Source organism: Melopsittacus undulatus, chromosome 1 (assembly GCF_012275295.1).
Source record: "Melopsittacus undulatus isolate bMelUnd1 chromosome 1, bMelUnd1.mat.Z, whole genome shotgun sequence".
Taxonomy (NCBI): Eukaryota; Metazoa; Chordata; class Aves; order Psittaciformes; family Psittaculidae; genus Melopsittacus; species Melopsittacus undulatus.
In genome coordinates, this window is record NC_047527.1 from 90,394,242 (window position 1) to 90,416,745 (window position 22,504).

At 40.1% G+C, this 22,504-nt stretch overlaps 2 protein-coding genes across 8 annotated transcripts; one reads left to right on the plus strand and one right to left on the minus strand.

The window, feature by feature from the left end:
- Window positions 1-326: 326 nt before the first annotated feature.
- PAK1IP1 (PAK1 interacting protein 1) lies at window positions 327-8,607 on the minus strand. The gene is made up of 10 exons (XM_005149891.3): window positions 8,373-8,607; window positions 7,446-7,608; window positions 5,555-5,675; window positions 5,385-5,459; window positions 4,694-4,746; window positions 4,064-4,209; window positions 3,880-3,977; window positions 3,042-3,141; window positions 1,478-1,604; window positions 327-849 (listed from the first exon to the last, which is right to left on the minus strand). Exons 1-10 carry the CDS (start codon window positions 8,433-8,435, stop codon window positions 689-691), a joined length of 1,107 nt encoding a protein of 368 aa, XP_005149948.2. The 5' UTR covers window positions 8,436-8,607; the 3' UTR covers window positions 327-688.
- Window positions 8,085-21,335, plus strand: LOC101880488 (tRNA selenocysteine 1-associated protein 1). Of its 7 annotated transcripts, XM_013129249.3 has the most exons (11): window positions 8,635-8,726; window positions 9,615-9,798; window positions 11,456-11,533; window positions 12,524-12,600; window positions 12,695-12,825; window positions 13,424-13,555; window positions 14,459-14,578; window positions 16,119-16,314; window positions 16,821-16,866; window positions 17,618-17,786; window positions 21,021-21,335. In XM_013129249.3, the coding sequence occupies exons 4-10, from the start codon at window positions 12,571-12,573 to the stop codon at window positions 17,752-17,754; spliced, it is 792 nt and encodes a 263-aa protein (XP_012984703.1). In that variant the 5' UTR covers window positions 8,635-8,726; window positions 9,615-9,798; window positions 11,456-11,533; window positions 12,524-12,570; the 3' UTR covers window positions 17,755-17,786; window positions 21,021-21,335. The 7 variants fall into 7 exon arrangements, with proteins under 7 accessions (XP_030905489.1, XP_030905494.1, XP_030905493.1 ...); XM_031049629.2 differs by lacking the exon at window positions 8,635-8,726 and adding an exon at window positions 8,085-8,253 and having other exon boundaries at window positions 17,618-21,326; XM_031049634.2 differs by lacking the exon at window positions 14,459-14,578 and having other exon boundaries at window positions 8,634-8,726.
- The last annotated feature ends 1,169 nt before the right edge of the window (window positions 21,336-22,504 follow it).

Below are 22,504 nucleotides of genomic sequence, written 5' to 3' on the forward strand. Positions count from 1 at the left end.
TGCACTCTTCCACCTAAAATACGTACCATATTCTAAACAAAAATTTCAATCATGTGAACCATGGGTACCAAGACTTTAAAAAATATTAAATGCATGAAGTATGGATACAGTAAAACCCCAAACATTTTGCTTATAAACTCTGGAAGTTCATGTCAAGAACTAGAAAGTATAATTTTCTGTTAATGTGTGAATGTATGTACAGATGAAATGGGATCATAATAGTTTAACTAAATTTAAGAAATTCCTTCTTGTTGTAGGAGAAAAATGCGTAACAAAAGCAGATCATATTTTGAGTCAAATGAAAAGTAATTTTTTCAACACCAAAATGAAAACATTTATGTGTTTTTAATATGCATTTAAGTGAGACAAAAATGTAACCGAGACAGATGCAGCATTTCTTATAATTTTACCTGGATTTTCCAGAGCTAGTTAAAAAGTGTATGCTATTGTTAACAGGAAAATATAAACATATTATGAATTTATTTTTGTCTCATTCACTTAGGAAAAGGTGCCGTGTCTTTTTTGCTACTTCCCAGGATGATTAGGCAATTTATTAGGGTAAAAACATTAATTACTTTTAGTCAACAGATCAGCTCAGAGGTATATGTATTGTCAGAGGTTTATATCCTTATAAAAACTACAGCAACACCAGCATCTACTTTTTATCTGAGAGAGAAAGTAGCTGCCTTCATGCTGAGCTATTCCGTTTCTTTTTCTTCTTTTGCAGTGAAGCTTGCAATTTTTGCTTCTCTGGAGCAATTTTTCTTTTTCTTTTTGCTGTTTTACCACTTTTATCAGTCCAACAAACTTTGTTTTTCCTGACTATGGGTGGTTTTTCATCTTCATTTGCTGAAAAAAAGAAGGCAAGAAATTATTCACACTGATACTTATGTCCAGTCTGTATAGTCTAAAATGGCATACATATTTGTATCTTATTTTATAAAAGGGGTTATAAATGATTTTTTTATTTAGAGTGAAATGTGCAATTTATGCTAGCTTTGCCTGTGATATGAAAATATCTAACGATCATATAAATAGATTACAATACAGAAAAACAACAGCAAAAATCCAGCTGTGCAAGACTTCCTCAGTTTCACTCACCTACCCTCAGACCTAGGTAAAAAAATAGGCCTCAGACCAATTTTTTTTTATAGGGAAACAAGACATGCACTTCTATCAAACTATTTCTTCATTTCTTATCATTCTCAAAAGCTTCACAGTAGCTTCCACAGTAAATTATTCCAGCAAAGAAAACAAAACTTTCATACAATGAAAGTGAAAAGAAGTTTATGTCCTCCAGCATACATGCATGAGATGCTATCAGATTGGTAAGGATATCTGTATCACTTGCCAGTGTCTTATCACCAGTTCTTCAAGATACCAAAACTTTTTCCAATGCATACACTAAAACCGTCGCACTTACTATATTCCATTTCATAGTTACATCAGCAATTGAAATAACATGCAGTTCTCTTACCTTGAGACAATGTTGCAACCTTATGAGAGTTTTCTTTAATTTCTGAAGCTCGGTCAAGCCAGATGGCAAGACATGTCAGCCTAGCTTTGGTATTGACTTCACACAGTAAAGACGGTACCTCTTTAATCTGAATATAGAAAAAAAAAGGTTAATTAATTTTTTTTTTGTTTAAATTTACTGAAGTATTTAAAGTGAGAAAGTTTCTTACTGCCCACCTTCCACTTCTTTTCTGGTGCCTAACAATGTTTAGAACTAGAGACTGCATACCAGTTAATGGTCACATTGTTATACTCTTGTTCCTGATACCTTCCTCAGTGGTGGTTTTACAGACAAAAATACTGGCTTTAAGAACGTATCTTGCTAAGCAAGATCTATGGTTTTCAGGCATATCAGGATTAAGTTTACCATGAGGAATAACTAGAAGGGTTACAGACATTCCCCACCCCCCCCAAAAAAAAACCCTATAAAAAAGCAGTTAATGGTTTCATAAGTTTTTGTAGAGTAATAGGGGTTTATTTTGTACAGCTAAAAAAATTTGAATTAAGTTACTACTTCAGATTCCTTTTCTCCCTTACAAAGACAAGGCTGCTGATCAAAAGTAATCTCTTCAGAGGGTGTTTCAAATAGGTTAATTCTAGTTTTATCAGTCAGCTCTGCAAAGTACTTGAACAGATATCAGATATCAGGGGATAAAGTGTCACAAACGTGCAATGTAACAGCATCAGCCTATCAGAAACTACTTGCATTAGGATATTCTACTTCACAGAGCTGAACAGAGCCCACACTTAAGTTTTAAAAAATTTTGCTTGCTCAGGAAGAAAATAACACATTTGGGAAAAATAAGAATGGACAAATTCAAATAAGATTTTATATATCTTATATAAATAATATATAAATGCTGTATTTATTTGAACGATTCAAGATACAGGGAAATATAGTAGATCCTTCATTACAAGGCAGTACATTAAAAAAAAATCTAATTGTGATTTTAAAAGACAAGCCCAGAGCAAACCATAAACATGGGAAATGTTAAAGATAAGACAGGATTCCTTATTGAACTGTGCTATTCAGAACTGTTTGAAAACACAAGAAATGAAAGTAAGCAGTACATTAACCTGATTTTTCCAAAACGACAACCTTTGCCTCCTACATGAACAACCACACCCCTTCAACCCCCAGAGTTTTAAAAGAGCAGCAGCAGTCATCAACATTACAAAAATTCACAGCAGTCCTTAGAACATAATGTAACAGAGTAGATAGGCATTACATCTGGCCAGGCAGGTCTGAAGGGAAGCATGACTTAGAAAAACAGGAGACGAGATCTCTGTAATATCATCAGATTTTATAGTGTGTTTTAAAATTTACAATAGAGAAATATGCAAGTGCATAAAAAGATGTGCATATACATACACATCTCTCCTGAACGTAACATGAGGGAAGGTCAAAACATCCAGATTTCAAGCAAGATTTCCTCAGTGACTCAAAATGAATCTTTATAACAGAACTGTCTGCAATTCTGGTTGCCTGGTATTTTTCCATAAATGTAACAGTTAAATAGACCAACCTTATTAAGATCCAGATTCCACATTTTAATGTAACCATCACTGCATGCAGTAGCAATAATGTGCTGTCCTTCTCTTTCAAAACTATAGATATCTTTTATTCTGTGAAGAAAATGTAGTACTTTGTTACTTTATAGCATGGCAGCTCTGTTCAGAACAGAAATCTGACAGAAATTAAAAAGAGGAGTAGGCAACAGTTTAAAAATCAGTTTGAACAGAAACCCTGAGAACTATAGGCAGAAACAGTAATCTGTTTTGATGGCTCTCATTTACAGTGGGAATGCCCGTCTTTGCTAAGCTCGTTAGGATTCAATTCATAACACTAAAACTTTTAAGCACACACCATTAACGACATCAATATATTTTAGCTAATGCTTTTATGTTTTGATGAACTAGAAGCAGCATTTGGACAAATATCCTATGTTCAGTAACAACAGAGAACATGTGATTACCCTCCTATTGTCTGAAAGAAGTACAAGTGGTTTGTTTTATTTAAGCATTGGTAAGACTGGTTAAACATCCGTTAGATGGTCTTGCAGGAAAATACTGGTACCTAGTTTCATAAATGCAAAGACCATACACACAGAAGTGTGCAACTCATAAATTTAGAACTGTAGTATTTCTAATTCTACAGCTTATTGTTTTGCAACTTGCAAGGACAGTACTACTGCTCCTACTAAAAGCAAACAAGTCTGTCCTAAATTTAGCATATAAATAAACTAACGTTCTAGACTAAAAACAATACCAAAAGTAAAATATGCTGAACATTATAAGTCACTGAACTTTACTGAGTACTCAGCATTGCCATAAATATTTAAATAGTAAACAAATACAGAATACCTGTTTTCATGAGCTTTGAATTCACACAGGCATTCTTGAGAATCACAGTTGTAGAACCTTACAATTTCATCACCTCCAGCTATGGCAAGGATAGAATCCTTGGAATGGGGTGAAAAAAAAAAGCAATTAATTTCATGTGCTTCAAACCAGCTAATTCCCCATCACCTTTCTGTTTTCAACTTACTGTAATAAATCTAAGTGAAGAAATTCTTTTCTCTGTTGTGATAGTGCCAGTGATTGAAGCTGTGTCAAGTTTGTAGATATCCACTTTATTTGTTATCACAGTCACGTACTTCTCTCCATCAGGGGACCATCTAATTATGTGGGCATCTGTACATATTGATACATCAGTATACACATGTACACAGGCTTTTTGCACTTAATATTGCATGAAAATCTAAAAGTAAGAATCTTTAGAACCTACTAGACACTATTTTCTACCTAAGCCTGAGAAAAATTCAGGGGAAAAAAACATAACAGGGGAAAAAAAAATAAACAACTAAACCAATGCTCTTCAATGTTTTTTCTGATTATCAGAAGTGTATTAAGAAAACCAAAACACATTTATGTAAGTGTCCTGATATAAAATTTCAAGCAATAAAAACATTTACTTTACTGTTACTGTGTTTTCCTTTCACTAAATGATTATTATCAAGGACACAAGTCATATATGTTTGCCTGCACATGCAAAAAAGACATTGTGAAAGCTGCATGCAATTAACCGTCTTGTTGTTTAGTCCAGTCTACTTTTCTTAAAAAAAAAATAGAACTATTTAATTCTACTTTTTTGGTGGATTTAGACTGATAAACTCACTTCGCTTCAGGTTTTTGATAAAGGCTGATCGTCCTTCTACAAGATTCCAAGTTCTGAAAGAGAACAGTAAATAAAGTGCATTCTGGTTAAAACAGCACAGTAAAACTGAACTGCTGTCTGCTGACGTGACGCATCCAAAGGAAGCTTTTAAGCATCTCTGTGCCTTCTTAATGCAAGAGAAAATGATGACTTCACATATCACTTGCAGACTATAAGGTTGAATTTGTAATATTTATTTTAGAACCTACCATTAACAGTGCAGTGCAGAAAGGAGCCCAATACCAATTTGTGCTGTTAAAATAGCATTTTATGTATTTTAAAGCACATATATAAAGCAACATATAAACACTACAAGTGAAAAATTACTTTTCTTACACTAAGCTAAACCTGACAGCTTTTAGAATAAACAAGTGTTCCAAAATGCACATATAAATAGACATCTACAAGTGACTATAAAGAGTCAGAGCACAAGAAGCTAGAAAAAGTAAGGGCTGTTTTGAAAAGACTTAAAAATATTGCTGGTACCTAGAACATAAGAAGACAAAACAATGAATCTCTGAACCATATGCTGTGAAAATATGCTTTATCAGCGTTGCAAAGTCTAGTCCCAAAATGGAATTGTTGCTTATAACAATTTACTAAGAGTTACTGTATTATGACTCTCAGCATTCCTTCATCAGTTTCAACTCACCTTAATGTTTTATCTGTTCCTACTGACAAACATAACTTCCCAGAAGGATGGATAGAAAGAGATGTCACATGCCCCCTGATAAAACCAAAACAATGTGTTAGCCACATATACTCTTTACAAGGAAAATAAACATGAAAATTTGTGTGAATAAGCAGAATTAGGAAACTCACTTATGTGCCTTAATGGATTTCAGGCACTCCCATCTCTTTGTGTTCCAGATACAAATTACCCCATCTTCAGCCCCACTCAGTAGATGTGCAGTACCATAGAACTCCAAACAAGTTACTGTGCCTAGAAATAAAAGCCAGTGCTATTAATAATGTTGTACATACCAAACAGTTAACACACTGAGAATGTATGAATTAACAGACAAACCATGCCAGCTATTACCCCACCCTTAGGTAAATCTGAATTATTTCCTAAGTATTTCCTTACAAACCCCCAAACTTTCCCATTATATTCAACCACTGATGTGATTCAATGTATCTATCAGCTGCCCCACAGCCAATACACATCTGAACTGTCTGGTCTGCTCTCTGAAACAGTTCAGTGCTCAACCATTGTGGCACAGAGCTTCTGTCAAGTGATAAGAAATGCTCCTAAAAAGCCCTGCTTTTGGCACACAGCTGAATTTATTGCACATGCCGCTTCCCATAAGCACCAGATTTACCATAAGCACCAGATTTATCATATGTGAGTTGAACACAGGTACCATGTTCAGTCTAGCTCTAAGTACTTTGGCTACCAGGAGAAAAAGGACAATCAAGATTGAGCTACAAATGACAACAACATGAGTGCTTTGTTTGGGATGGGGTGTGTGTGTGTGTGTTTATTTATGCTTTGGTTTGGTTTGGGTTAATTATTGAAAGCAGACCTGTGGAGAAGGACCTGGGGGTGTTGGTCCATGAGAAGCTCAACATGAGCCAGCTTCAGTGTGCACTCACAGCCCAGAAAGCCAACTGTATCCTGGGCTGCACCAAATCAAGTGTCATCAGCAGGATGAGGAAAGTGATCCTCCCCCTCTCCTCTGCTCTTGTGAGACCCCCCCTGCAGTACTGCATCGAGCTCTGAGGCCCCAGCATAAGAGGGATGAGGACCTATTGAAGTGAGTCCTGAGGAGGGCCACGAAGATGATCAGAGGGCTGCAGCACCTCTGCTATGAAGACAGGCTGAGACACTTGGGCTTGTTCAGCCTGGAGATGAAAAGGCTCCTGGCAGATCTTTTAGCAGCCTTCCAGTGTCTAAAGGGGGCCTACAAGATATCTGGAGAGAGATATTTTTTAAGGGCATGCAGTGACAGGACAAGGGAGAATGACTTTATCAGTGTAAAGGGTAGATTTAGATCAGATATTAGGATGAAGTTCTTTACTATGAGGGTGGTGAAACACTGGAACAGGTTGCCCAGAGAAGCTGTGGCTGCTCCACCCCTGGAAGTGTTCAAGGCCAGGTTAGATGGAGCTTTGAGCAAGCTGGTCTAGTGGAAGGTGTCTCTGCCCATGGCAGAAGGTTGGAACTGGATCATCTTTAAGGTCCTTTCCAACCCAAACCGTTCTGTGACTCTATAATTTGGATGGCTATTAACTGATTACACAACTGTAATATAGGAGACACAAAGTGGGAAATGTGCCAGGTTAACTCTTCTGGCAGCAGCATTGTCTTCTCACACACAAGCTTTCTTTTGTGTGGCTCATGTCACACATCTGTGAAAGGACAAGGACACTGGGAAAGATAGTTCTTGGGAGTAGGCATGGTCTAGATAGTGTCCTGGTAGGCTAAAAATGGCTTATGAGCCATTTATGGGCCATAACTGCATAAAAAGTTAAACCTAAAAATAATTGGAAGCAGCTATATTTGTGGAATAATACCCAAAATATTTTTTTGATTTTTATGTTCAAAAGCTTCCCTTGCTTGTATTCTCAGACTTAGATGGCTCCAACACCATCACTGTTAAAGACTTATTAAAAAGAAAATATATATTCAATTTCCTTCTTCTGACAAATGCCAGTTTTTCCACTGTAAGTTTCTAACATCAATGCTTTTTATGAACAAAAGCTCCCTTACCATTGTGCTGCAGCAGTGCCCCATGTTCTACCTTCTTTCTCATATCATAGATTTGGATTGTCTCATCTTTGCTCCCAGTGACCACATATCTGTTATTCACAGCTACTGCTGACAATGAGGCAGTGTGTGCATGATGTGTAAAATCAGGGGCAACCGTCCAGGACTGTAAATGAAAGACAAAATAAACATGTCTCTGAAGCTTAACTTCGACTTCATCATCCTGTACTTTCATTTTCTTTCAAGCAAAACATAAAAAAAATCTATGTGTAAAAGGCAAAGGAATTAAACTTAGCTGTAAGTATAATGGCATTTTACTGCGTTAATGTGCTCTTAGGAGACTAGTCTGAACAATTAAGAGTGAAAACCGCCTCCCGTAATGAGCGTTGGGCTTAGATGAAGCTGCATATGAAAAAGGATCTCCACGGAGATAAATCTCTTGGACAAGGGAGGCGGATTCTCCCTATTTTCCACCATTGCAGGCTGGAGACACGCCCTCCACCTGACACCAGCCCGCGAGGCACTGGGGCATCCATCCTCTGCACTGCCGTTTACTCCCAGCTCCGCGCTGACGTCTGCGAGGAACGAGCTCGCACCGCAGCCTCCTCCGACCACGCGGCCGGCGCTTCCCGGAGCTCCCCCGGGAGCCCTGTCCGCCTTCGGGCCCGAGCAGCAGGGCGTCCGTGGGCCGCTCCCACGTCGGCGCCAGCAGCGAGGGGCCGAGCCTGCGGCTGCCAGAGCCTGCCCCGCCCCTGAGGCGCTTTAAAAGCGCGGCCTGCGACCAGCCCTGCGGGCGTGCAGCGACGAGTTGGTGAGTATTGGGATGCGTTCTTTCACTTGCTCTCTCCCTCGCCCCTCGGAGTGGGTTGGCGGGCGGCCCTTGGGGTGTATCCGCCTCTCCTCCCGTTCCCGCCGCTTCTCCCACGTTACCTCAGTGGGTCGCACAGCGAATCCGAAGAGAACCTGCTCGTAGCAGCCCGCTACCAGCTCCATTCCACCCCAACGTGAGGCACTAGCTTGGGGCCCTGCCGCCCTCAGCCGCGGTCAGGCCGCAGCGCTGCCTGCGCCGGTGCCGGTTCTAGGCCCGTGGCTAGAGGCCGGCAGCGCTCCGTCGAAGAACGGTCTTTGGCTTCCGGCAGCCGTCGCGAAGGAGGAAGTGGTTGGGGGTGGCGGCGACGTGGGCCCCTTGAGTCAGGCTCCGCGCAGGGCAGCCTAAGCGGGAGGTCCTCGCGGGGCGGAAGCGGGGCTCGGCCGCTGTTGATGGCGGCGCGGAGGATGAGAGGTGTTAGTGCTGGGATCGGCTGGTGGGGGGGGGGGGATGGGGAGTCAAGGGGCACATCGCGGTGACCGAGGCCGGGCTGTGGGGGCAGCCGCCGGGAAAGGGAGTGGGAACCGATCCACTGCGTGATGGGATGAGGGAGCAGCATCCTCCCTTACTGCGGGGCCTCAGCGATCTCCTCACGGGCGACTGGGCCGCGTGCGGGGCGGGGAGGCCTGGCTAGGCCCGTCGGCTGTTGGGCCTAAGCGACCGCGCTCCCGGTGACTATCCACCCCCCCCCCCCCCCCCCTCGGGGCGCAGCGTAAGGACCGCCGTGGCCTTCTCGTGAGGGCCTTGCGGGGTTTTCCTTATTTAGTATTTTTTTTCCCTTCCGCTTCGTGTTTTATCGCGCAGCACAATAAGGGGGAAGCGCGGCTGCTGCGGAGGGCCGCGGCCGGGCGGGGCGCACTTCTTGTCGGGTGCCGTGGCTCGTTCTTTCCCGTCGTGCCGAGGGGCTGATAAAAGTGCGTCACGGCATGATGCGGCCCTGGCTTGGGCTCGGCGGGTCCCCGCTGCCCTGACCCGGCTCCGCCTTCAGTGTGAGCAAAATTAACGTCGAGAGGGGTGGCTCGCCTTCTGTTTGGCTGAGCGGTGTGAGCACAGGTGATTTTATTTGCAGATGGCTTCATCTGCCTTTTTGGCAGTGCAAACGTAATGATATAAGCGTGGAATAAATGGTCTGGTGAAATGCGTGTGTAGCCCAATAAAGGAGGTGGTTGAATTCTGGAGGTTAAAGCTGCCCTACTGCTTAAATGAAAGCTAGCTGTGATTGTAGATACAGTTAAGGCAAATGGAAAAATACCTAAGTTAATACATGCTGGTTTAACGACTTTTAAAATATTTTCGCGTTTTAGTGAAAAGATCAAGAGGCAACCTTCAAGATCTGACACAGAAAGAGCACAAAACTGCAATTTTGCATCAAAGTCCACAGTAACTGATTGAGAAACAGTTGCATCACTCGCCTTGCGGTAGCCTTTTGCAATAAAACGGCTTTGTAGTGTGTGCCGTCTTCTGCTAAATCCACACGAGTAAAAAGTGGTAAGTTAAAAATGTTATAAAGTTGTGAATTCAGACATTTATATTTCAGTATGCAGAGCATGGAGGGGTTTATGGTTGTTGTGGTTTAAAACCCCACCTCAGTCTCCCTCTCACTACCCCCCACCCCCCCTGCTCCCAGGGGGATGGGGAGGAGAACCAAAGGAACGCAACTACCACGGGTTGAGATAAGAGCAGTCCAGTAACTAAGGTATAACACTAAGGTATATTCACCTGCCAAAACGAGCCCGGAAGAGAGCTAGCCCGAGCCCTTCTGGCCAACTCCCAGTTACCTCCCGAGGTATGATGTGCTGTGGTATGGAATACCTCCTTGGCCAGCTTGGATTGGGTGTCCTGTCTCTGCTTCCTCCTGGCCTCCCCTCCTTCCCTGGCAGAGCATGAGACTCACAAAGTCCTTGGACAAACAAAACATTTGAGCAGTAACTCAAAACATACGTGCTATCAGTACCGTTCCCAGCCTAAAAGTCAAAACACAGCACTGCACCAGCTACCAAGAAGGAGAAAAAATGACTGCTACTGCTGAACCCAGGACAATGGTTCCTTTTATCAAAAAGTAATGCTTCACTGTGTGGATGTTTTTATTAATAATGACCTTCTTTGACAGGATGATGTTGCAGGTCATAATTCAGGTAATGAGCGCAGTTAGGCTTAGTAAGAGGGCACATGATAATTTCATTAGTATATGCTTGTATTTAAGGGCTTGTTTGTACTTGACTGCTTTCTTGAGCTCAAAGAGTGCAGGGATGAAGTAATGACATGCATGGATGCTGTAATTATGACATAGCTATCCTGTGTCAGGTCAGTTTAATCCATTTTCAGAGGTAGTGGAGGTAAAAAATGAGAATTGCTGAATGAACAGCTGTATATGGAAGTAGATGCAAAATATTTTGCAAATGAAACATTTCTGTATTGATTTATATGGGCTGGATGACTAGGGTAAAAGGCTTAAAGGCCATAGGAATCAACAAAGAGGTATGTATGCCTTCAGGAAAGTGTATTCACTGGTTTAGTGATAGCAGTAAAAGGTCATGGGTTGTTGCCAACTCACTGGTAGTGAGTGAAATGGAAGAGGCAAAAGAGAAGATGTGCCTGAGAAAATGTGAAGAGAAAGATGATGTTAACTGTACTGTGCCCTTTTGGTTTATTTCTTTTGTTCTTTAGCATGTAGAAGATACCACCACATGTTTTTAGCCGTGTAATTTGTCATAAAAGTAAATCTTTTAATTTAGCTAAAAGGAAAACAAAAACAAGCCATCTGAAGGGCTGTACAAAATGTATTGAAGCCCCTATCTTTGATGCCTTGTTTTTAAACTATTTTAGAATGTGTATTTTATGTATTACTGTGTTATATGTAGGTATTTCAGAAGTAAGGTTAAGGTGTAGGTGACTTAAAAGCTCTCTTAGTTTTCTAGTGCATTTGCTAGTGGGAAAACTTTGTGGACTATTAAATTTTAAGAAAATGATGATGACTTCTAATCATAATCCCATTGGTCATATACTGTCTATTGCTGTTGCTTTAGCAGTGAAAAATTAGAACTTGGAAATTAAATTCTGAATTGCAAGGTGAACATCTTTGCAAGTAATTTGTCTGAAGGCTCTGATTCTTCATCTAGTTGTTCCTCTCCCACATCTTTTTCAGCTGAAGAAGCTGAAACTGAACCTGTGCAGCCGTAGTCTTCAAGAAGGGCGGAAGACAGTTTGAGCCATGGCAAGCCAGGTAAGATCATTTGGTCAGAAATGCAGGCTTGCAGTGCCTAAATCGATTCCAGAACCATACTCAGAATTTCTAGTAAACGTAAAGCTGAAATAGCTAGCTTGCTCTGAGTTGGGCATTCTTTTAGTCCTGTGATTTCTTCTGGTGATGTAAGTGGTGGCTGTCCTCGGGACACTTAACTGCATCAACTGAAGCAGGTTGGGGGCATAACATTAAGTTTTCCAGTTTGGATTACTTTAGCATGAGTTCTTCTGAAGGACCTTGCGCATAACACCCTCTATGTAAGATACACATAGAGGTGTTCTAGCGGAAGAACGTTAAAGTGTGCGTAAGTAAAAAACGTTGTGAAACACCATTCTTATTTTTGGAAGTCTTTGTTCTTCAGAATCTGAAGCAAGGGAGGCAGCCTATGTTAATATGGCTGTTGTCTCCCTTGTTTTTTCTGTAGTTGCCCCACTTCCTTTTTAAACTGTGTTTCCTTGGGTTTTGGTTTTCCTTCCATTTTTTTTTTTTTTTGCAAGAGGTGCTTTTTTATGCCTCTTCCTGGCCTTGCATCTGGGTTTGATTTTTCCCTCAGCCAAGCTAGTGCCTGTTCCACGTCTGCTTTCTCCTTGCATTCCATTAATTGGCCTCCTGTTGTTCCTGGCCTGGGAGAGTGAGTCAGAGCTGGGTAGTGAGGAAAGGCATCTCACATAAAAGAATCCCTAGGTGAGGGGAGATAGGGACAGCTGAGATCCCTTCAAGGCAAGAGTGGTGATTTCCCTGCCTCTTCATCACTCAAACTGCTGCTGCTGCAGGGTTTTTTGGAGTCCTGGAGCTCGAGTGGAACACAGTCCAGTCCTGAAGCTAGTTAACATTTAGGATTGGCCAACATCGGAGTGCTGTCTGCTTTTTCCCTAATTCCAAGAGGAAGCGGTCAATCCTATAGCCAGCTTGACAAGTCAGGGGGATATGGCTGTTCATACAATCCTTTGGCTCTGTTATTTTTGCCAGGCGTTTTCCCCAGAGGCTGCTTTCCCTCATGGGAGGCGGAGGGAGAAATGGGACCCCAGGCTTCTTTCAAGGGCAAGGTGAATATGGGGAAATCACCTGTGGTGATGGGGAGTGGGAGGGAGGAATGTAAATGAGGCTAAATACTATAAACGTGATTTTTTCTCCCAACAGGAACTGCTGGCGAAAAAGAGAGAATGTCTTCAGGCCTACAGCTGGTGGAGAACGCCACAGAAGAAACGAAAGAAAAAGAACAAAATAAAGCCAGGAAGAATAGAGTTCGTCCCTAGTAGTACTGCAGCCAGGTAAAGAACTTCTGCAAGAAGCTCTGACCCTTTATCTGCTGAAATTAATAGTAACCAGTGAATATCATAGCTTATTTTTAAAATCGTGAAATGATACACCTGGTGCCTATACATTTAAGTATTGTTAATGGAAATGCATCACCAATAGAATAATGAAGCTATTTTGTCTGCTTCTGCCATAATTGCTAAGAAGTGGTGGCAAAATAGTTACAGCTTCTTTGAATCATGGCTGTAACTTGAGTTAATTTTTTTTTCTTGGTGCTTTTGTGCTTTCCTCCCCTTCAGACAGTAAATGACCTTTTTTTTTTTTTTTAGAAAAACAAATTCTTAATTTTTTATAAAATGGATCTTTGAAATGCCTTTTTTTTTTTAAATTGTGAAAGTGGCAGAATAGACCCAGGTAAATTGAGAACTCAATATGAGAGTGGTGGCATTGCAGTTCTGTACATTACTCTGTAGAGCTTTGCAGTCAATACTCCTCTGAGTTTATTTCCTTATTTATGCAGTGATAACTACCTGTCTGTATGTTAGGTACCTTAATACTGTAATCAGCTACCTTAGTCTCAAGCTTGAAAATTGTTCTCTCATCTTTTTAAAGACCAGATTATTCAATATTTGTTGGGGAGCTTACTCCAGAAGTGGATGATTTCCAGCTCTATGACTATTTCCTAAAGAGATACCCCTCATGTATTGACTGCAAAATAGCAACAGATCTGCTGGGATACTCCAGGTAATGCCTGTGAAAATTTGTAATGCTGTCAATGTTTGCTTCTATTAAGTAACATACAGGAACTTGCACTAGCACCATTTCTGCATTTTCTTCAGAGGCAGGAAGAGAGATTAGTCTCTAGGATTGTATCTTTTTTTTGTCTTTTGATGGCATAACTACTCACGTTTCTAAAACTTCCTGGTGTAAGCAGTTAACATAATCTTCTGTTTAGCCGTATGTGCATCTGCATGAAAGCAGTTAGATGGTGGGAGAAGGGAGAACTGTCACCAAAATATGTGCTGCTTTGTGTACACATAGTAGTGCATCCATGTAGTCTTCTGCAGTACTGAAGACAGTAATTCCCTTTTTACATGTGGGAGAAAAGTGTAAGGCCTGGCTAATCTTAGGGTTGGGAGACTGAAACTGTATTAACAGGTAGTTAATAAATAAACTTAGCAGAAGCTAAGCAGAAGTTATACTCGCCAGGCAGTGAGTCAAGCAGGGATGAGTGAGTTTACTGTTCAATGCTGGCTGTAATATACTAATTCAGGAAGCTTCAGAGAAAGGAAGATTAAAAAGAATGATAGTATAGTAGTAGGAGTTGGTTAGTAATTAACTGCTGTAGATGCAGAAACATGGAATCTGATTACTTACACAGATAGCAATTAAACTGTATAGTTTCACTGGCTCTCAGCAAATTGCATCGTAACGCTATCAAAGAACAAGCTTTTGGCCCAAGATTTTATTTTTGTGAAAGCATCTTCTGTGTAAGTGCACATGTCAAGAGAGGTTGCTTAGCTAACAAGCTATAGTAACTGCTATTTTCTGGGTGTTTTCTTTTTTGTAGAAGACAAAAATTTAATTCATTAGCTTTGTAACTGTTATGCATACTAGAATTTGTTTTCTCCTTTTTGAAAATTGTAGAGGGTATGCCTTTGTCAGATTTGGTGAGCAAGGTGATCAGATGAGGGCACTGCAAGACTGCCAGAATGCACCAGGTCTGGGGGGAAAACGAATCCGGCTGAGCATAGGAATTTCTAAAAGGTAACAAATGAGTTGTGCATGGATGCAATAATTCTAAATAATCAGATTATTGTAGCTCTGCTTTTTTAAAGTCTGTGGCTCCTGTATAATGGCTGTACCCACAATGCAGTCTACAAAACAAAAAAATGCAGAAACACTATGTTTTGACTCAATGGATTCATCAACCTCTTTCAGGATTGCTGGGGGAATCTAAGTCTAGCCAGATCATGTAACTTGGACTTAGCTGCTGTTGTAACCAGCCTTAGTTCTTACAATAGCAAAGCTGAATGGCTTCATAGATATTTTCCAGGATTGGGCCTGAAGCAGGTAAAAAGAACAGGAAGTGTTTTTGTGTGCTGGGGAGCTTTTCTTCTAGACCGTCCTCTCCAGTTTAGGCAATGTAGCAAATAACTGATTTAACAGTAGGCTTGTAGAGAAGGGAGCTTTTGAGTGGAGAAATACAGAATATAGTAGGGAAGAAGCTAAATGAGATGTTGCTGAAGCAATTTTAGAATATTATGCTTTTCAAGTGATTGGGGCAGCAGGGAATTTTAGAATGGCTTGATTTTTGAGAGGGTTTATTACTCTGCCTGCTCTGTTCTCTCTGTCAGTTGTTTAAGGCAATTCAAGTCTATGAATAGAGGATTGATACCAGATTTTATAAACTTTGATGCCCTGGATAATTCTGTAAATGTCACCTCTGCTTTAGAATGCAAATGCTCTTATGTAAGAGAGCACTGTCCCAAATAATATTGACTAAATTATTTGCAAACAAGAAGAGGTCACAGAGAAACATGTTTCCTCACTTCTACTGTCCAGAATTATGTTGGCAGTACTTCCAGATTTTTCTTCCATATAGAGATGTGTGTAGGAGAGAAGTTACTAGCAGAAGACTTTGAGACATTATTTAGTTGTTTGTTTACTACAGTAGCAAGACCATAGGGTACCTGATTGAGAACATGTGTAGCTTCACAGTCAGGAAACTAACGTAGGCATCAAAATACACATTGGTAATCTGTATCTGTTTCTGAATGGCTGAGTACCATACTTTCTCAGCATCAAAATATCCAGCCATCAGAGTAGTTTGTCACCAAGATGCTTACATTGGAAACCCTTCTTTCTGAGTTCCTTCAGTTTGCATTCTTGACAGAACTAATCAGCTGGCCTGTGGTATTAACCAAACAAAAGACAGAAGGGCTAACTAAGACTGAACACATGTTTAAAGCAGCTGTGCTTGACAAATGTCTCTGGTCTTAATAAATTTGATTTCCATCAGTAGCTTGCTTGTACAGATACTAAATATGCTCAAATTGAATACCAATAAGCATCATGGTGTGCCTTAATCCATGAAAATGATTACTTTTGGTATTGCAGAGGTGAGAGAATTTGCTTCTGTATAAACATGAGATCTTGTGCTGTGATTTAGACTGTTGCTTTTGGGCAGCTATTCAGAAAAGCTTCCTTTTTGAAGTCTGTAAGCTAGTAAATTGTTTAACTTCAGAACTGGATTTGCACTTTATTGTTCTTAAATTCTAACTCTATGTAACTTCTGATGTTGCAGACTGAAAGCAGAATTCCAGCGGTACCAGTCATACAACTACAATGACTATTACCAAGATTATCAGAACTACTACTCGCAGTGGAATTATGATCCTTACGCTGACTACAACTACAGCTCCTATACTCCCTATGATAACATGCAAGCTGTTGGAGACTGCTCTTTAGGAGATACTCTTATGGCTCCAGCTGTTTTTGAGGTAAAGATACTATACATTTGCTTTAAAGAAAAAAGTTCACAAATTGTAAGCTGTGTGAATTGTGTGAGAGCAAAAAGTCCTAAAACTGAAATCATGCTTTCTGCTTAGTGTGGGTGTTAAAATAACAGGCTTCATTAAGAAGTATCTTTTAAGTGCTTAAGTACTGCATCTGTAGAATTAGAGATTAATGCACCATTATTCATGTATGCCAAATAACAATTCTGATGGCATACTTGTGTAGGCTTCCTCTCTTCCTGTTATTCTGATGTACTTTGCTTAATGCAAATTGAAGAATTATTTTAGGATGGTCTTGCCTTAGATCAGCTAATTCCTCAAGTGAAAGTTCCAGAAGTCCTTTCCAACATGAACTACACTGTTACCATAAAAGTCAGTCGGAGAAACTCTGAGACTGATTTGGGAGTACGGAGTTCTTTTGTATTTGTGATGTTTTCCAAAATGGATTATGATTATAATTCAAGAGTTTTTTTTTTTTTTTTTCTCTTTAGGAAACTTCAGCTATGACTGAAATCAGTGATGACCTAATAACTGAAGGTAATTGAGTTTAGCCATACTTGCACCCTTTAACAATACAAGCCAATGAGTATTGCATGAAGAATGTTTTGCAAATTCAGCTGATACAGTGGGATCCTCTGTGTGTTAAAGTTGAGATGAGGTTAGGATTTTAAAAGTGATAGTGGTAGACCACATCAAGTAGAATGGGACACTGTCAACACCACAGTAGGTTTCTTTCTAACTTTGCCTTCATTCTCATTCTGAAATGGTTTGATACTGAATTTGTGATACCTGTGTATTGACTTTGGTAAGCATATTCTGCATTAAACTCATGAATATGCAAAAGCTTTGTTTGCAGAACCCTGAGGTAAAAGCTTACATTGCAGGTCCTAAAAGGAAGATTCAGCTTGTGCTTAAAGATTTGGTACAAAACTTAATTGTTTGGCCTGGAAGGTTTACAGGCAATTCCCTAAATAGAGACAATCTTGTCAGTGTTCTGAAACTGTTCTCTCTAACATGCATTGTAGTACTAATTAATTTTGGGAAATTTCTATAGTTAATTACCCTTAAATCTGTTCTTTATCTTGGAATGCCAGTGTAGTGCTAGCATTCTAATACACAAATTCCAAAAGAAGCTGGACTTGTCAGATTTGTTAAAATTCTAGGTGAAAAAACATCTTACTACCTTTACTATTGAATCTGTCACATTTAACTAAAACACATTAGTAATTTACTTTTCTGTGTATGTGTGCATCCCTTCCACTTGCACTTATCAGACTTTTATTTTCAGATCCACAACTTTACTTGGATGTTGATGAAATGAACAGACAATTTATGGAGACAAGTGAAGAACTCTATGATTCCCTCATGAATTGTCACTGGCAGCCTCTGGATACGGTCACTTCTGACATCCCCTCTGCTATTTAAGTGTCTTATATAGCATGACCGTAATGACCAAGGTGCTAAAATTACATTTCTTCTACATTACTCTAGATCATAAGTTTTAAAGCACAATGATAGGTTGAGTTTTTTTGCTATGCTTTTGACAGTTTCTGTAATTTTTTTTTGTTCATCACTCAGAGCATCTTGAAATCATGTAAATATTCTAGAAATGTAAAGAGTTCAATGGGGTCTAAAGATAGACTTGCTTGTGTAAATAAAATTTTGTTTCTGCAAACTTGCCAGCAAGGGATTTTACTTACATATGTGAAGCACATTCTCTTCTGGCTTGTGGAATTTAGCTGGAGGCAGTAGGGATATTCCGCCTGCCACTGGTATGGACATAAGGAGTAGCAAAGACTATTTCTCACATACTTCCAAGTTACCTAGGCAATCTCTTACAAGCTCTTAACACTTTTGATTAGATGGCATGTGTGTATGGAAGATGCTCCCAGAGTTTGCCATGGAAATGCTTGGGTTGCTCCTGCAGTCTGCTGGCACTCACTGTACTACTGTTGATCTGTTAGATCAGTTAAAATTGCTTTGTCAATACATGATTTTAAGCATAGATAAAGGCAAACTTTCAGCTGCCATAGCTGCAAACATTCCAAAGACTAAAGATGATCCCTACTGACAATTTTATTCTGCTCTTCCTCCTGTTAATCTTCTCAACTTGACACTTCACAGCAAAGAAACTGGTGTAAAGTAATACATGCTCTTAAACTTAAAAATTTTCTGAGAAAATAACCATTGGAAATAAAACTATCCTAGTAAAACTTCTCACCTAAGTTGCTAAACATCTATTTTTTTTTTCATGCTCAGGTGTTTGATAGTGATGAGGTTATAAAATTTTTGTAGTATGAAGAGTTTTCAGTATTTGAGTCAAAGGGGACTAGGGGAGGTAGCAATGAGGAAAGTTCTGCTTTAAGCTAGCAACTTCTGAGTAGTGTCTTCTAAACTCTTATGAGGAAGGGTATAAAGTATTTTCCAGTCATAGGGACTTCTTAAGCCCATGTCTTTGCAAAAGTATTTACTCTGTTTAATGTACATGATAAAATAAATTGGGCTGGAAACAGAAGAATACTCTTCCAAGAAAACAGGTGTCAGAGGTTATCAGAGCTAATAGCTGTGGAAGCTACTAAAGCTAGTGAAGATATTTGTCATGTGTGTTTTTGGGGCAACCTAAACCATAATTGTTGTGATGGCAGATGAAGTTCTCTGCCTTTTTTTAATGAATTACATTAAAATCATGTTCATATAACCTATGTGCTGTTCTTAAATTTAAAATGTTGTATTTCAGAGTAAAGTCTTGGTGTTGGCTGATCATTTCTAGCTGCTAACCAGATTCTCTTTACAGCTTAATTTTCAGCTAGAAATATTTTTCAAAATTGCTCCCATGAAATGCAGATATTCTAAAACAGAAAAGGCTTGTGGAGTACTATAGGAAGTTCATTCTTCCTGGATTTTTTGTAGACATACATGTAGGAAGAGACAGCAAAAAAACTCACCTAGGCAGGAGGAGTAGCATCACAGTTAGAGGAACTATTTTCTCTGCTTTGGAGAGAGCGAGTTGCAAGGTAACTACAACTGCTTGGAGTTTAGATTTCTGGGATGAACCTTTCCCTTGTGTGAAGTGGTAAGGCTTTGGAAGGTGATGGTAGAGAGACAGTTAATGAGGATGTGTCAGGAAGTGGAGTAAATAAAGCAAAGAGAATCTGGGTAGGAAAGGGGGTGCTTGTGTGCCTGCAATAGAATTGTTTCAGAGGACTGCAGTAGGGAGGAAACTCAAGTTAGTAGGAGCAGGCCTCTTGAATTTGGATGGGAGTATTAAAGCTTCAAAACCATACAAGATTTGATGCCATTTCAGTTGTGGTGTGTAGCTGTGTTGCTTGAGCTGGGTAATACAAAGAAGTCTGTTATGGGATTTTGTACCTATCAATCACCATCACTATGAGCAGCATGGCAGCTTGCAGGTCTGTGCTGTGTTGTATCATACTTCAAAGTGGCTTGCATATCATCACCTAACATTGTACTGAAATTGCAGCAAGTAACTAGTTAAAAGCTTTTCTTGTATTACCAGTTAAAAATGAGATGCTAAAGATATGCATTGGCTCAGCAGAACTCCTATGGAGCATCTGTGCTAATTTTTTGTATTTGGGAGGTTGACTATATAATAAGGAGCCCATGTAGCTATGGGATTTCACTTAAATCAGACACTGTACTACCACAGTATGTAGACCTCAAAGTCACAGTCTGTAGCCACCCCACTTATGCATATTTTACCTGTTAACAAGGTCTCTGGAAGGAGACTGTTTCAGACATGCATGTGCCTTCTGTAAGTACCCATATAGCAAAAATTCTGTGAAGGGTAATGCAGTGAAAGAGGTGGTTTGGGCTTGCTGTTTCTCCCAACCTGCGAAATATTGGGGCTGTATTTTCTTACAGTCAACATATGAGAAAAATGAGGCAAGAAAGATTCTGTTGAGAGACAGCCCATGTGATACTGTCCTAAAATAGTTCACTGACCTCTTTTTCTCTCTCCTGAGCCTTGCTAGCTTATTCCTCCTTCCAGTTAGGAGTGCATATGTGGGATCAAAATCGTGTGTGCAGCACATCCTCTTTACAGGAAAGGCACTGTAGAATTTCTTTCCCGTATTGGTGTGGTGTTACCCATGAACCCCAAACACAGGAAACAGTGCATCACAAGTAGAGAAAGTTGCTGAGACTTTCTGCTGAGTAAACTTACAGCTGTTCCACAACTGCCCATCTGTATTAGCTAGTTTAAGAAACACCTGAACACATGCTCATGTCTGCCATCAGTTCTACAAAGATCTGATTGCAATGGGAGCATTTAAAAACAAAACACGTCTTAGAAGCAACTTTTTCAACACCAGTCTATTTCATTTCTAGTTGTGTTTTGCCTCTGTTTTACCCAGCTGAAATGTGTGGTTGGTGGTTTGTTTTTTAAGCTTGATGAAGGTTTTTTTTCCCCAAGAATATCTAATACTGGGTTTATAAACTCTTTATTGCACCTAGCTGTGATAGTGCCTTTACTCAAAACCTGCTCATTTCTTTGAGTTGTGTTTTTTTTCTATCACTTCTCTGCACAAAGAGGTTTTTGTAGGATGGCTTGAGGGGCTACTAAACCTGTCGTCAGCAGGGAGGAAACCGGCCCAAAAGGGTGAAGAGTACTTACTTAGAAAGGGTACAAAACAGTTAAATGGTACTTAAGCCATGAATGTTTCTTTTTGCAGGGATGCTCTTGGACCAACAGCTTCTTTCTAGTGCTACCTCAAAGTAACTTGCATATATAACTCACAGGGAAGATTGATCAAATGGTGATGATCCCTATCATTCTGCTGGAGATTATATATATTTGCCTTTTGTTTCGTCTTCTAATAACATTTAAGTTCAGTGGCTCATGTCAATAGACATTGTTTGACTACATCAACAAGTATTTCTGAGTCATGAGTATCATTAAAGGCATGTCACTGTATGGAAATTGTTCTAAACAAGTAAAATGGAAGTAAAATAAGTAAATAAAGCAGCACTTGAATTTACAGAGCAAACATAGTGTAGCTGCCTTTGACACCTCCATGGAAGAGAAAATCATGTGTACAGGTTGCTCAATACATTTGGTGTGCATTGGAAAGGGGAAGTCTTGTCTTCAATTTGCCCAGCTCTTAATGTGTTTTGTGCAGAAGTGGTTTTAGTCAGTTCCCCACATAGGTATCATCTTAAGCATCAGTGTTACTACTGCTGATGAACATCTGTTACCAAAAGGCACACAGTTGGCGTCCCTTAGTATATCTTGGGCTTCCCATAATGTGAATATGATACATCCTTCCTTGCCCTCCCCTCAGTTGGAATTTAGCAGGGTAATTGCTTCCTGGACAGAAGAGAGTTACAATTCCACGCTAAAATGCTAGGTTTTTTCTTGTATTTTGGTGATTAAATTTACACAGATTTTTTTTTTTAATAGCATATTGTAGAAATGGAGCCTTGTCCTAAAATTGGGCTGCAGGTGTTTCACATAAGCAATTTACATGCGGTGAGGCAGTTCTTGCAGGTGACTTCTACACCTGTAAGTTCTACATCTGCAGGGGGTTTGTCTACCACTGTGAGACATCCCACTTCACACACAATTGTATTTTTGGCAGTAGGGTAGGAGAGGAAAAGACTGGAGTTCTGTAATTCATGAGAAGAAATACCTGGAAAGTAATTCCACACTGTGGGAATTTTGGAAATGCTCATCTTTAGGTAACCATGAGAGCAGGACTGAGAAATGGAGGAGCATTCTGTAGGAAAGCTGGGAAGATACTGATGAAGTTAAAAAACATCACAAAGCTAAGACTGGGCAGCAACAGCCATCCTGGGAGTTGTTCTTTCAGTGCTGTGGGTGGTTTGCATTTCTTCAAGCCTTTGGAATCACCTGTACTGGTTTGAGTTCCCCCAGTCCCCCCACATAAGTGTGGCACTGGCATGGGTTCCCCAGAGAAGTTGCGGCTGCACCTCCCCTGGCAGTGTTCTTGGACAGGGCTTTGAACAACTTGGTCTAGTGGAAGGTGTCCCTGCCCATGGCAGGAGGTTGGAACCACATGAGCTCTAAGGTCCCTTCCAACCCACACTTAAGGTGTGTGCTGTGACAAATGCTTTTGTTTCTGGTTGAGGGGTTGCACACTACATCACAGCTCCGTCTTTCACTGTGAAGCACCTCTCTATATGTAATTTTTTGGTA

Coding starts and splice junctions, on each gene's coding strand:
- LOC101880488 (XM_031049629.2), top strand. CDS start 12,571: ATGGGACCCCAGGCTTCTTTCAAGGGCAAG. Junction 16,315..16,820: donor TGGCTCCAGCTGTTTTTGAG/GTAAAGATACTA, acceptor TTTTCTCTTTAG/GAAACTTCAGCTATGACTGA. Junction 16,867..17,617: donor TGATGACCTAATAACTGAAG/GTAATTGAGTTT, acceptor TTTTATTTTCAG/ATCCACAACTTTACTTGGAT.
- PAK1IP1 (XM_005149891.3), bottom strand. CDS start 8,435: ATGGAGCTGGTAGCGGGCTGCTACGAGCAGGTTCTCTTCGGATTCGCT. Junction 7,609..8,372: donor TCGCTGTGCGACCCACTGAG/GTAACGTGGGAG, acceptor TTTCATTTACAG/TCCTGGACGGTTGCCCCTGA. Junction 3,142..3,879: donor TTCAAAGCTCATGAAAACAG/GTATTCTGTATT, acceptor TTTTCTTCACAG/AATAAAAGATATCTATAGTT.